This window comes from Hipposideros armiger, unplaced genomic scaffold (assembly GCF_001890085.2).
Source record: "Hipposideros armiger isolate ML-2016 unplaced genomic scaffold, ASM189008v1 scaffold_523, whole genome shotgun sequence".
NCBI lineage: Eukaryota > Metazoa > Chordata > Mammalia > Chiroptera > Hipposideridae > Hipposideros > Hipposideros armiger.
Genome location: NW_017731873.1, coordinates 151,877 through 166,597, shown reverse-complemented (window position 1 = coordinate 166,597; position 14,721 = coordinate 151,877). Strand labels below are relative to the sequence as shown.

At 40.5% G+C, this 14,721-nt stretch overlaps 2 protein-coding genes across 2 annotated transcripts in view; one reads left to right on the top strand and one right to left on the bottom strand.

Annotated features, from left to right (window-relative positions):
* TRAPPC3L (trafficking protein particle complex subunit 3L) overlaps positions 1 to 14,721 on the top strand; it is a 48,909-nt gene that overhangs the window by 32,908 nt on the left and 1,280 nt on the right. Inside the window, exon 6 of the mRNA XM_019668296.1 lies at positions 11,243 to 11,428. Within this exon, the coding sequence (XP_019523841.1) occupies positions 11,243 to 11,428 (186 nt within the window). The remainder of the gene's footprint in view (positions 1 to 11,242; positions 11,429 to 14,721) is intronic.
* CALHM5 (calcium homeostasis modulator family member 5) lies at positions 1,734 to 9,015 on the bottom strand. Its single transcript, XM_019668292.1, has 2 exons — positions 8,111 to 9,015; positions 1,734 to 4,186 (listed from the first exon to the last, which is right to left on the bottom strand). The coding sequence occupies exons 1-2, from the start codon at positions 8,648 to 8,650 to the stop codon at positions 3,797 to 3,799; spliced, it is 930 nt and encodes a 309-aa protein (XP_019523837.1). The 5' UTR covers positions 8,651 to 9,015; the 3' UTR covers positions 1,734 to 3,796.

The following is a 14,721-nucleotide window of genomic DNA, read 5'->3' as shown; positions in this document are numbered from 1 at the left end:
GTAACTTATGTGCTACTGACCGTAAGATTTGGGACAACAGAGTTGAAAGAAACTCTGAGATGTACCAATCTAACATTCTGATTTTTAAAAATGAGGAAACACGCTTTTGATGGCTCAATGAGTATCGGAGGCTACACTAACATGATGCAGCATTTTATGTGGTGGAAGTTAAGACTCATAAAAATTCAAGTCCAAATTTAGGCTCCATCTCTTACCTGTGGCTTAACCTTAATCTTTTTGAACTTTAGCACTATTCATAAAAATAGAAACAGTAATGCCTCCTTTTCAGTATACTTGTGAATTTTAAATATAAATATGTAAAGTATCCAGCACACAGTAGGTTGTCATAAACATTTCTGCCTCTCCTCCTTAGTGGAAGAGCAAAATTTAGAATATGATCTCTCTTATAGCTAGACAACAGTTCTTTCTGTATAACTCAATTTTAAAATGAACATTGAAAATATTATTTGAAGCTGCCTAAAAGCAGATTTCCTTCCAGACTCTCAAATATAACATTTTATGTTTGTTATAACTATGTCCTAACCCCCTAAAAGGATTAAACTAATCTAATTCTCTTTGATCAAAATCCTCCTCCTCAAAAAAAACAAACCCCCAAAACTCCAAAGCCACTGGCACTTGCCTTGTCTGCCAGTAATGTAGGCTCCTCTGGGGTCCCCCTCCATGCTCCAGCTCCAGCCTCAGCAGCTCAGCTTGCTCTTTTAGGTCTCCTAAAACCTCACTGTGTCTCAGTACACATTCTAGGCTTCATTAAGGCTTAGTCAGACGTCACTGCTAGAAATGATTAGATCTGGAGCCAGATCCTTCCTTGTGTCAGCTCCTCAGGGCAGTCTAGGCTCCATCGGGAACTTTGAGCAACGATGGTATTGGATTAAATATGTGATAACAATCAAAGCAGCGACTACATAAAGGGGAACAATCTTCATGTTTGCAGCTGCCACGTAAGGGGTGCATATACAGATCCACTACTCCTTGCTATTTACCTCGTAGGCGAGAGGCTGCAAATGTCAAAGTCTATTGCTTCTGTTCTGGTTGTGTGGGAGGGCAAAAGGGAAAGAAAGGGTAGGAAGAGGTGAATCAAGAATTACCACAAAATTAACTGAGTGTTTAAAAATTATTATTAAATTAATGACATTCAAATAGGAACATAGCAGTGGTTTAGTTCTAAATTCAAAACCATAAGGTTTCTTAAAAATCATATAGAGCAACAAAAAAGGTGGTGGGTGGTGGTGGGGTGATTCACAAACTCCATGTTCTTGAAACAAAAGAAAATGTTTTCGGTTTAAAGATAAAGAATGCTGTGAGAATATAGACAAAAACATCATGTTAGTGGGTCGGCCAAGTGGCGCGATGGTTAAGAACTGGCTTGGGATGCCAGAGGGCCCCGGTTCGGATCCCACATGTGAGGGCCAGTGACACTGCCCTCCACAAAAAAAAAAACCATCATGTTAGTAATAAATCAGGAGGGCATTGGATTTTCCCTTAGTAACATTCAGTGACAAAAGACAATGGAGTAACACTAAAAATGTGCTCAAGTAGAGAAATTATGAAACAGCTAAGCTGCCCTTCAAGTATAGAATAGGCCAACAATTTGAATATGTAAGAATTAAGGGAATTGTATTCCAGAGAACCTTTACTGAGAATGATACTAAAAGGTAATCTCCAGGCAAGTAGGAGTTGATTGACAAAACTTCAGCAAAACAACCAAGGCAAGTATGTAATTTGTTTTATTCCATAACTATTATAACATTTTTCAAACATATGCAAATGTAAAGAGAATATGTAATAAGTCCCATGTACCCACTATTCAGATTCAATAAGCATCAATATTTGTCCACTTTTGTTTCATCTTTCAGCTCCCCATTTTGGTGCTGAAATTATTTTAAAGGTAATTCTGTAATAGACACTATGGTAATTCACATATAAATATTTCAGTATGCATCTGTAACCGATTAATACTTTTTAAAAAACATAGACCATCATGATACTATCATATATAACAAAAAGAATAATTCCCTAAAATCATCTACTACCCATTTAATACTCATTCATATTCTTTTAAATACTTCAAAGTTGTCTTGTTACATACAGTTCATTGTTTGAAACAGGATGCCAATAAGTTGCATAGGCTGCTTGCTTCTAGTTGTTATGTTTCTCGTGTCTCTTTTATTTTTTTTTTATGCCATTGTGGAAAACTACAATGTAGTATATTCATATGTCAGACGTCATATGTCATATGTCAAATAGAATGTAGTATATTCTAGATTTAATTGGTTCCTTCCTCATGTTGCTAATCCACTAGTTTTCTCTTGCCCATATTTCCTGTAAACTAGTAAAATCTAAATACTAGATTAGATTCAGATTTAATTTTTTTGAAAACAATATTTCACAAGTGGTCCTGTGTACTTACTCTTGCTTTGCATCACATTGGGAGGCACATAATATCCAGTCATCCCCTTTTTAGGGATGTTTAGATGAGTGGTTTCAAGTTGCATAGTCCTCACCTCATCTGGTTTCACCTAGTAGTTTAGAATTCATTATTTATTGTCGAGATCCATTACGTTATTAGGGGTTACAAAATGGTGTTTCCTAATTCTGAAAAGCTCTACAAAGAATAAAATAAGACTCAGTAGAGAGGTATAAAATTGATATGCATAAAGCAATAATAGCATTCTTATGTATTCAGATAACATCATCAAGAAGACAGAGAGTTAAGGGGAATTTACATATGTATACATATATACACACATACATACATATCATATATCATATGTATATTTCAACTAATGTGGACATATTACATAGTAGAACAAAATTTGCATTATTTCTAATAAGAATAGAACTGCAAAACAGCTTTACCCTAGCACTGCCTTGGACAGTTTCCCAGACTACCAGTCAGGGCTGACTCACCCATCAGCACATTAGGCACTGTCCCTAAGGCCCATGATACTTGCAGAGGCCACATCAGTGTTGTGAATTTCTTTTAAAATCAGAAGAAAATAAATGAACTTTGGGGTTGCAAAATATGTTTTAATACATAATATTAATACATCATCTTCATGTTAATAGTCATGGATATATATGTGTGTATGTGTGTATTTTTTAATGTAGAAAGGGGTCCAAGAAGGCAAAAGTGCCTAGAGCCCACAAAAGTCATAATATGGGCCTGCCTGCAGGGCATACGTTCATTGAAAATTAAAAACATGTGAAAGACTCTGAATTTTAGGCATTATTTCCTTCCAATGTATTATTTTTGAGAACTGATGTCTTTAGATTCTGAGGAAATGAATTTCAGATGGTAGAATTTCAGACATCCTTGAAAGGCAGTAGGATCGATTTACAGGACAAGGTTTTCTGCTGACTACACTGCAGATCCCACTGTGTACAGAGCAGACTATTAAGTTACTAGCTCACTCCCAAGTCACCACGTCTGCCCCCAGATGCCATGACCAATATGTACATAGAGTGGCAGACCTTCTTGCACGAGTCTTGCTGTTGAATCATAAAATTTTAGAACTTGAAGACACTGAGCTCAACCCCCAACCAATGCAAGAGCACTTTTGTCGCCATCCTTCATCAGTTACTCGGCATCAGTTTGAGCACATCCTGATACTGTCTGCACCTGGATGCTGCAAAGCTGCTTCCCTTTGTGTTATTGTCTTATAAAAAAGCACCAAATGTGAGTAAACACAGAGATACCCAGGTTGCTGTTGATTCAGTAGGAAGATGTCAGAATGAGTGTATCCCTGGACACCGTGAGTCAGTGATGGCCGATGAGTTACACATTGTGGGCAGTATCCATGAGGACCATTGTGGTCTCTTCATCCTCAGGGCTAAGTTCCAGACCATCCTCCACCACCCTATGGAGGGTGCTGTAGTGTTGCTGGCTTTGGTTGAAAGAATGCAGCTCTGAAGCAGCCTCCCAGGCAGCAAAAGTAGGCATGGGGAAGACATCTGGCCTCTTGTTTTCAAAAAAGCATTTCAGATTTCTCTCACTCAGCTTGTTGGCATAGTCCAGAAATGTATTTTCCAACAGCTCCTTCTCCTTTTGTGTATACATCTTCCAAAAATTCAGCTGAAGATAGCTAACTTTAGATCGGCAGCGAGCATAACACATGGTGAGCAGAGAGAAAAAAGACGCTGAACAAATCAGGCACCATCCTAGAATCTTAGAAAGAAAGAAATACTGAGGACATGTCAAAGCAAAGCCACTTCTCGGGGCTGAAGTGATATTATTGGGAAGTGTATGGCTAAATTACTACCATAGTCATTGCCATATTTCACTTGAAATTCTTCATCTTAATTTTTTAACAACACTTTTTTAACAGTCGAAATAAAGTTAGAGTTTACCTAATGATTCTCCATTCTACCATCATTGCTGGTATGCAACCAGAAGGTAAGCAAATTAGAAAAAAAATCAAAAAGTATAGACCATCCAAGAATCAGATAACCCCAAACCTCAAATAGTATTAGCTATTAGAGAAAAGAATTCTGTGCATGGGTACATGCGATCATTTGAGCAAATGACCAACTCCTTAGCCAGGTGTGTTTTCAGGCATTGATAAATGCGCATACGTGGCTGTTGGGAGCCATGCAGGCTGGCTTTACTGTAGTATAACTTGTTTTGTTTCTTGCTCCTTTCTGCACCTGGAGGATGCTTACTTAACCTTGAGGTATGTGGTGAGAAGGCCAGTTCCTTAGAAGACGCAATAAGATAGAGGGCTGTCTGGGTTTGTGGAAGATAGTTTCCTGGGAAACTGACCCTCTAAATTTTCCACTGACCTTCAGGTTTCTAGTTGGTAACTAATGATGTACTTTTAATGAGGTTATGCATATTCATCCCTTCTGTGTTGCATGTACTCTGAAGGTATATAATGGGGAGGAAAAATAAACTCAGGGCTGGTTGCTAAGAATGCTTCCAGTCCTCCTGGACCCTCTTTGTCTCTTTGTCTCTTTTTTTCCTTAAACCTCGCCCCCCACTTCAGGTACTGTTCACTGGAACGCCGAGGCAGGACCCCGACACGTGGCTAGTGACTGATTTTTTCCCCACATTCTCTTGCTCGTAGGGACAGCAGCCCTCTCTAAGAGAAATATTACTCACTATCCATGATAAAGTGAGACAGACATAATATAGTAAGGAAACTGAAGCTATAAGAATTGAAAGCCTGCATAAAAGCCAAGAAAAAATTGCAGTCATTTCAAACCTTCAGGACTATTGGTTCTAAATCTTAATAATCAGAAAAAACAAATTTTTTTCTGGGTAAGCACTGGTTCAGTTGTGGGTTTTTTTCCTCAGAATATTAAAAACATAAGTCTGAGTAACTTATCCTGTAAACTTCCTTTTGTTTTTCTAATTATAGTTTTCGCAATTGGAATTAATTTCATATTTGGACAACTAACAGATTTCTTTTCAAAGTTTCTCTTGATATTTCAGTGAAATGACACGTAGTGTGTCTCAGCAAATGGGACTGTTTGAAAATGGAAACAAAAAATAATCCTGCAAACAGACCCATTAAGACAGTAACAGAACCACAAATTAGCTCCAATGCTTTAAGCCAGTGGTTCCCACACTCTGGCTCAGACCAGAGCAAGAGTCAGTGTGAAGGTCTCGGATGCCACCTGAATGTCAACTTTGGATTGGCACTAGTTGGGTGTAAATCTGAACCTTCTCCTTACTATGGGTATGCTCTGTGCCTCAGTTTCCTCAATTGTAAAATGGGGGTTACCTAGCTCAGAGGGTGATTTGGGGCATTAAAATGAGATTATGTAGACATACACATGCATTCAGCAAGTGTAAGTTATTATCACATGCAGCTGTTTTTCAAACGTGCGTACGTGTATGTGAAAGCATCATTGAACTCATGGTGTCTTTCAATGAATGAGGCACAGCTACCATCGTGTGAAAGTCCTCACATTTACCTTAAATCATTTGTGGTTGGCTGCCTCAGAACTTCCTTTTTTCTTCCTTCTCTACCTTCCTCATTCCCCACAGCCAGGCCTCCTGTGGGCCACTAGGCCACCTCACTTTTATCTGAGCCAATTCTGCTTGAGGTCTATGCTATTTGATCAGCTTCAGACTCCCCCTCCCCCCATTGCATGACCTTAGTATCACCTTGCTCTCACCTGAGTACTGAGCACTGAGCCCTCTTTTGTTCTTCCCCAGTTCATAGCACCCACAATGTAACTAGACACGGTGGATGCTCCTGCCTCAGCCCTCAATAGTGTCCCATCCTGCACGAGTCTCTTCCCTCAAACCCTGGCGGTTTCCTCATCAATTTAGAACACTTACTGTGCACCAGCAGCTTTATGCCCATCTATGTCCATCACCTCTATACCTTCCAGCAACCCTCCGAGGTAGGTGTTATTACCCACAACTAGAGAAAATCGGGGCTCAGAGAGCTCAAACCATTAGCTCTAGGTCACATAGCTGCCAAGTGGTAGAGTCAGGACTCAAAGCCAAGGCTAGTCAAGTCCAAGGCTGAGTTCTTTCTACTACTACACTCTATCTTCCTTAAGAATAGAGTGCCACCCAGCTGGGTTTCCTGTTTCTCTGCCCCACCCATGGATGGGACACTTTTTCCACCCCCACCCACGTACCCAACTATTAGCCTGGACTGTTTGTTGTCCAGCCTGCCTGGACCATGATGGTGAGCACCTGCTGTTGATGCAGCTCTTCTTGCCCACGTCCCTCACGCATGCTCCCCTAGGAATCAGCCCCAGGTCCTTCTCACTCTGCTGAAAAGCACACAGGTCAACCTGCCTAGGCTAAGCTATGACAGCGTGGGCGCGATTTCCTCATGTTTGTGTTTAAAGAAGAAAAGCTAACATAGTGATGAGTGTTTGGATCTGGCACTAAATGAATGGAGCCTGGTGCCTGGGGATATACATCGAAAAGCAGTCATGTGTCAGAACATGTAATTAATACCTTGCTTCAACAAAAGAAGGAAGACATCTGGGAGCCTGGCATGTATTTATCTGAGATGCGCTTTATGCATTAAACCAAAGACTTTGGGGTATTTTTAGGCCTATCGGTTTATGAAAAGTATATGACTATACTGCCAACCAACTTTGGAATATAGAGTGATTTTTAAAAACAGACTTTTCCTTGACGTGCTGTTGTAAAGACAAGCCCTTGTTGAAAAAGTAAAATTAAACTATTTTCAGTGCATTTATCCTGAAACAAATAGCATTTCTGACCAATTGTGGATATGTTTATCGACTCTAATTCCCTGTTTTGGTTTGGGGAATACAATTCCTACTACTCTCAAGAAGGAATTCAGCCTTTTCCTGAGGCCAGGGCAAGACTTCACATCTGGATTTGTGCTCATGTACCTGAAAGGGTGACAGGCTACTTCCTTACGTCAGTTAGGAAAAGCTATGATTTCCTTCTGTTAAATAAAACAATGCCCCAAATCCTGAGCTTCTAAAGTAATATAAGAACTTTAGCTGTACAGCACAAAGAGCATAGGACGTAACCTCCCTAGAGGATATGATCACTTTTCACTGAAGGCTATTTGAAGACTGCCAATTCCTACTTTACATGGGAAACACTTTTCAATCCTGACAATATTTATACATAGAGACAGCAGTTGCCAAAAATCATTTAAGGGAATTTCTATATTAATTATATTACATGCAACTTTGCAAAGTATTAGCTCATTTGGCTCAGCTATATTTTAAAAGATGAATGCTACGTGTGTGTTTCTTTTTCGGAGAAATCAGCTTCAAAATAAATCATTGATACAAGACAGTAATTTTTAATTACAGCTTTGCCCTTAACACTCAATTATGAGTTAGTGTTATGCATTATTTATAAAGTCAACCCAGACAGATTGTTTTAAAGCACTTAAGCATTTACATATGCATAACCCAGAGGGTATTTTCTTTTCAGAAAAGACAATTCAATCAGCAATTTCACTGAGGCATCCAAACTCTAAAAAGCTTTTGCTGAGATTGTCTTAACACTACATCCAGCTCCAATATCCATTTCATATCAAGATGCCCTAGCAGAATTCAGACTCAGCCTGGCTGAAAAGGGAACAGAAAGAATACTGCAAGTTGGGGAAAAAAAGGCTAGTTTGTCCTTTTTTACCTGAGACTGGGCTTGTAGGGACAGTTTCAGTTCTTCATTGTCTGCAGGTGTCATGCTGGTTTTGCCACATGATACTTTGTGAAGTTCTTCCCAGCATTCTTTGGGCTTGCCCTTGCAAATCAGTCCCAGGAGTCTTGAATTTTTTGTCCCACTCATGGCACATTCATAAAAAGTCCCATTGAGCAAAGCCACAGACAGCCACATCACTGGAGCCACCAGTGAATTCAGAATGATCTGACCAAGGACATAGAAGAAGCGGCCACTGTGGCCTCTGGGGAAGATTTTTCTGGGATTCACGCAGCAGCCTGTGAAGAGTCTCCATGACCTGTTGTTCATAACGATTCCCAGGATCAGTAACACCCAGGCAGGAGCCAAAAAGAAAGCCAGCCCGTAGACCACATTCTCAGTGCTGCAGGGGCACTTAAACGCCACGAGGGAAAAGACACGCTCACTTCCCAGGGTCAGCAGAGCCATGAAGCTGTAGCCAATCACAGTTTTCTGGTTAAGGACGAATTTTAAAATCCCCTGAAAAGCATCCATGTTGGAGATGTAGAGGGACAATGCTTTGCCCTTAATTATCGGCAGAGAAGCTGTGGCTGTGGCCAAGGGTGGAGATTTTCCTTCATTAGAAGCAGCCGTCCTCCTCAGACTGTTCAGGCAGATAAGGAAACAATGTCATTCCCTAGGAATGACCATTTCCCAATCCTGTTTAGATAATACCTCCTACTGGTGTGGACTGGCCCATGAGACTAGGGCCCAAACACTGAGAATTAGAGTTAATTCACAGTGCACAGCCTCCATTTTAATGTTATTTCTGTGCTGCTTGGACTGAGAAGTTGAAAGAAATTCTCACTCAAACAAATAATAGTCTAGGAATTTTCCAGCCAGAGGAATCAACATTAGCAGAAATGGATTTCAGCCAATTGGTTGGAAGCCAAATCAGTCTCCAAGCCTGGAGTTTCATGACTTTTTTTCTCTTGTTACTTGACTTAAAATCTGGAAGATTCATTTGACACCCTTTCAAGCTGGCTAGTGTCAGAGACTTGAGCCAAATTTTAGGACTTGGGCTATTTGACATTCATATGGAAAAATTTAGGGAGCACTTGTGTTTTGAATAAAAGACAAAATGAGATGAGTCCTCATCATTTCTTTCCTAGGTTGTCATAGGAACCTCTTGATTGGCATCTCTGTCTTTGACTTCATGCCCACTCCACCCTCAGCCCTAAACCCATCCTCCATGCTGACATGAAGAAGATTCCTCTAAAACAGAAATTTAATTCTGCCTGAGCTTACTCATGGCTGTGGGTGTCCCCACTGCCCACAATCTGATAAACGCCAGCCTCATGAAACTTATCATGGGATTTCATGCCCATGACAGTCTCCCTTGACTCAGAATATCACCATCACTGCCCCCCACACACAATTTGTTTCCCTGAAAAAAATATCTCACTCAATATTCATGAACAGGGTAGAAGTTTCTTCCCTTGCGATTATTTCCAGAATTGCTTCCTAATACACAACATTGTACTTGCAGGACTTACCATACCATTGCACTTATTTGTTTAATATCTGTAGCATTTTTTTTACTATGAGCTATTATAAAACAGGAGCCACATTTTATTAACTTTTGCATTCTGGGTTTAAACATGGTGTCAAACACAGAATGGACACTCACTCAACAATTTTTTTTTCAAATAGTTATTAAACTCCCACTGTGTGTCAGGCACTGTGCTAGACAGGCAGTACTCACCAAGTAACGAATGAATGAATGAATGAAGATCATTTTAGTGCTTCTAATTAGAAATAATAAAAGAAAATTGTTTCCATTTCTCTCCTACAGTGGTGTTAATTTTAAAATTAAATGACTTAAGGCACTTAAAAGTGACAACATATCATGTTGACAAATTTCCATTAATAAACTTCCAATTCCAGGACTGTGCATTTTGTGGAAAGAAAGTTCCTTGAACTAGGAGCCAAGAAACTGTTATGGGGTAGCTTTGGCTATGTCCTTTTACTTCTCTGCATCTAGTTTACTTGCCTTCATTTCTACATTGTAACATTTTTGAAGTCCTGTAAAGCAGGAGACATTTTTTTTTTTTTAAGATTTTTTATTGGGGAATTGGGGGAATGGGAACAGTGCTGGGGAATTGGGGGAAGGGGAACAGACAAGTTGCTGTTGTTTTTGTTCTTCAGTCTAGTTGTGGAGGACGTTGCTTCACTGGCCCAAGTTGGCACCATCATTGCGCTCTTCCCGGGCAAGGCAGATCAGTCGCCGGCTTCTGGACGGCCGCTCACTGCAGCTGCTGGCCGCTCACGCTGGCTGCTGGCCGCTCACGCTGGCTGCTGGCTACATACGGTAGCCCATGGCAACCCACTGCCGCAGGGGATGCAGCCTACGCCGTCGCAGGCGACTCACGGCAGCCCAGCTCCAGGTTGAGCTGTTGTTCAGCATCTTAGCTGTAGAGGGCAGTGTCACTGGCCCTCATATGTGGGATCCGAACCGGGGCCCTCTGGCGTCCCAAGCCAGTTCTTAACCATCGCGCCACTCGGCTGGCCCCAAGAGACATTTTTAAGAAGTTACTTTATGACTCATTTATGTGCCTCCCACTTACCCCTTGCTCCTTCACAGAGACTTGTCATCCTTAGTGATATGACTCTCTCCACGTCCCAGAACACATCCTTGTGTCTCACCTTCTCATAGCATTCTATGCTCAATCGCATTTGTATTGTGTCCTGGGTCCCTTCTAATTCAAGATCTCATCTTTTACTAGGCTCAGTGTGACAAATATACTAACATTTTGTTGATTAGTAATATTTTAATTTCCCACACTCCTAAAAGATATTTATTTTTGAAAAACATTTTTTGGAAATAATGCTTAAACTCTGTTTCTTAAGCCATACTGTTTCCATGGAAAACTAGCCCCTTAAGATGTTCCATAAAAATAAAAGTGTTTTAAGACTTGCTCAAATCATAGGGTCAGCACATTTCAAAGCTAAGCATGAACCCAGACTTCACAACTACATAGTCCATGTTCTTAACCCCTGTACTGCACTGCCTGCAACAGGGGATTTGGGGGCCCCGCTCATTTGCTCTAGACAAATTTTAGTAATTTTTCCCCCCCTTTTTGTTAGGTTGCTTTCAAGATGTATTTGGGAATTACACCCAGTGTGACCTGTAACAATTCAAGCAGAAATGAATTTTCCCTGATTCTAGACAAGAACCCTCTGGTGGAGTTCGTGGAAAAGCTCCCTCCTGGGCGATCTTCTCTGTGCTACTGCAATTTACTCTGTGGGATTATCAGAGGTGCCCTGGAAATGGTAAAGCACATACTTCATTTTGCTGAGATTCTTCATTATCTGGTCCTGGGTAACAAATTGCCCCCAGAATATAGCAGCTTCAAACAAACAAACAAATGTTTATTATCTCACAGTTTCTAAGGATCAGAAGTCTGATCCTTGGCTGGGTGGTTGAGGCTGGGTGGTTTTCACAGCTTAATACACATGCAGTCAAGCTGCTTGGTCAGGGCTGCAGTCTCTGAAGACCCAACTGAGGCTAGAGATCAATCCCCTTCCAAGTTCACTCATGTAGCCTCAGTGCTTTGCTGGTAGTTGGCTAGAGGCTTCATGAAGTTCATGGCCACATAGGCCTCTCTGTAGATCTAATCACAACAGGTGCTGCCAACCCTGGTGCAAAGTGGGAGGCGACTTCCCGGGAGTGTGAATAACAGGAGGCAGGGATCATGGCAGGCCATTTTGGATATTGGCTTCCACACCTGAATTATTCATTGATTCAACTAAGGCAATTATTAGCATCTGCTAAGAGTCAGGCACTAAACTTACAAAGATGAACAAGATGCAGTTGCTGCCCTTCAAGAATCTTCTGTTCTGTAGAGGAATCAGATATGTAAAGAAGTGTGACTAAGAGCCACGGGAGCACCTGGGTTGATTGGGTGAGGGGGCAGGGAAGACTTCCTAGAGAAATTTTGGTCTCACATTGAAGGATAAACAGGAATTAGGTGAAGGCCATGGGGTAAAGGGAGCAGGGAACATAATATTCTAGCATATCCAATGGCACAAAAAGAATATTTCACTCAAGCAACAAGGAACTTGGATTAGTTCAGTATGACTGACTTGTAGATTGAAAGAGGGATTGTCATGAGAAAGATTTAAATTATTTACAGAGGCCTGATTTTAAAAAGGGGGGGATTCATATGATAAATTGGGAATTTGGATTTTTATATTGAAAACAGCAGCAACACATTATAGGTTTATAAACAGGGCAATGATATTTTGAAATTTGTGTCTTAGGAATTTCATTCCTTTGTCAACAAAATGAAAAGAGTCCTGGAGGGGTCAGTGCTGGAGGGAGGGGGAGAGCAGTTAGGAAGCTGATGATGGTAACCTCAAGAAACAAAGAAAGACAGAAAAGCCCTGATATAAGGAGTGGAGAGGAAAAGATCAATTTGAGCCATGTTAGGAAAGCAGAACAGATTTACAACTCAGTTATCAGTTGACTGAAAGGAGCAAGATTGGGAAAAAAGATTCAGGAATTATTTTCAGGTTTCTCAGCAACCTGCGGGGATGGTTGTATTATTAATCAAGAAAGCAAAGCTGCGAGAAGTACATTTGGGGCTGAGGGGGACAACATGGAGTTCAATTTGGAAGCTGCTGGTATTGAGGTGTCTACTACACACACATGATGATATCTGCTAAGCAGCTGTTACACATGTTTGGAAGTTCGGGGAAGCGTGGACTGAAGAGGCATTGGAACTCTGAAAGAAGGTCTAGAGAGGGTGTAGAGTAAGAAGAAACCCTAGGAAGCAACAAAACATAATGAGTAAGTTAAACAGAGAATATAAAAGCTGTAAAGGATACCTACAAGGAGCAACCAGAGGCACGAATACCACCAGGAAAGAATGGACTCATAGAAACAAGGGAGGAGAGTATTTCAAGAAAAGGGAGTGATTGACAAGATGAAGTACAGCAGAAGCTAAGCAAAGCAAGACCTGAAAAATAGTCACAACATTTATGGACCAAAAGGTTAGGAAGGAACTTGGTAAAAGCTGTTTTGGGAAAGTGAAGGAAGAAGACAATCCGTCAAAGGCTGAGGAGCCAATGGCAGCTTAGGCAGAGGTAATCATCAACAGAGTCTCGTTTTTGCAGAAGCTTAGCTATTTAGAATAGTGGGACCAGACAATAGCCAAAGGCTAGACATGTGTTGACCTACCCAATAAGGAGGCAGGCATATAATTTTCAATTATTTGTGATAGTTAGAGGAAGGATATAGTCTCAGGTAATCCAAATGAGGAAAACAATAGAAATAATGTTTATTCACACAGATTGTCCATGCTCAACCCCACCATTTTTTATTTTTTTTATTTTTTTGGCTTGCTCTGCAACCAGTGGCCATGAAATCAAGAAAGGGGAAGGAAAGAGTTCCGGGAGTTTATGGGATGAACCATAAAACGAAGTCAAAAATAGGATAAAGAAGTCTCCATCTTTCATGGATAACAGTTGATTATATATGCTGAATGACAAATAGGTATCAGGCTTCATGTGGCCCCGAATATCCAAATAGCTTCAATGTAGTCTCCTTGTTATTTTAGTTGATTTTATGTTAAATTTTAACAAAGACAAAGAAGATCTCATAGGAAAAAATGAGGGTGGTGGGCATCACAAAGGCATGGTTTTTGTACCCTGTAGGAGTCAGATAACTTAGCACACTAAGGCCTATGGTTTAATAAATCCAGGCTGGGTGGTCAAAAAATTCTTAATGTGAGAGGGGAGTGAGTTGGTTAAAATTCAATAAATATTAATTAATTACCTACTAGACCCAGGGTTTTCCACTTATTATTTGCTTTTATTAGGTGTTTTCATTTATTTATCTTGTTCACCCTGATGACTTAAAATAGCTGAACAGTGTTCTGTTGTGGATAGGTCAGCAATAGCACGCTGTTCTTACATGAATACATTTAAATGAATCGAGACGTAAACCCTAAGGGCTTACTTCAATGTCTGGGAAATGGTTTATGCTTTACAGAGGAAAAGAAGGCCTGGGTATCAAATATTCATGTTTATAATTTTAATCTTTAATTTTATATTCATAATTTATTTAGTTGATGTTTCTTCAAAACTCTCAAAGCCATAAGTGATTGCTAAATGTTGTTAGGACAAGTGATGATGCTATTCAGCTAATGACAGAATGACTTACGGCAAGTCAGTTGGAGAGGAATTGTTTATGAATTCATTTATCCTCGGAAGTTCTGCTTGCGAGGCACATTGGGTCAAAGCTATCTTTGAGTTGAGAATTTGTATTCTTCTTGAGATGGATTCATAGTTCAGCCTTGTGAGCAAAACTTGGCATGGGCCCTCCTCTCTGGGCTTGCCACTGAGTCATCCAAGTTGGGCTTGGTCTGGACCGCCCTTTTCTTTGCAGACTCACATCACAGAGCTGACACGTAGCCAGACCATCTGGAGGACACACAATAAAAGGCCCTTCACCCATAGAGCAGGCTCTTTTTCATCATTCCATAAGGAACGTCAGCTTCTTAAGGGGTAAATAAAGCTGAAAAAAGAGGCAGAAAAATGTAGCGAGTTGTTCACCCTGAATG

Bases quoted from the DNA above. Each gene is read 5' to 3' on its own strand.
- CALHM5 (XM_019668292.1), bottom strand. From the start codon at position 8,650: ATGGATGCTTTTCAGGGGATTTTAAAATTCGTCCTTAACCAGAAAACT. The intron at 4,187-8,110 runs GTAAAAAAGGAC...TTTCTTTCTAAG, and splicing joins CCCTACAAGCCCAGTCTCAG to ATTCTAGGATGGTGCCTGAT.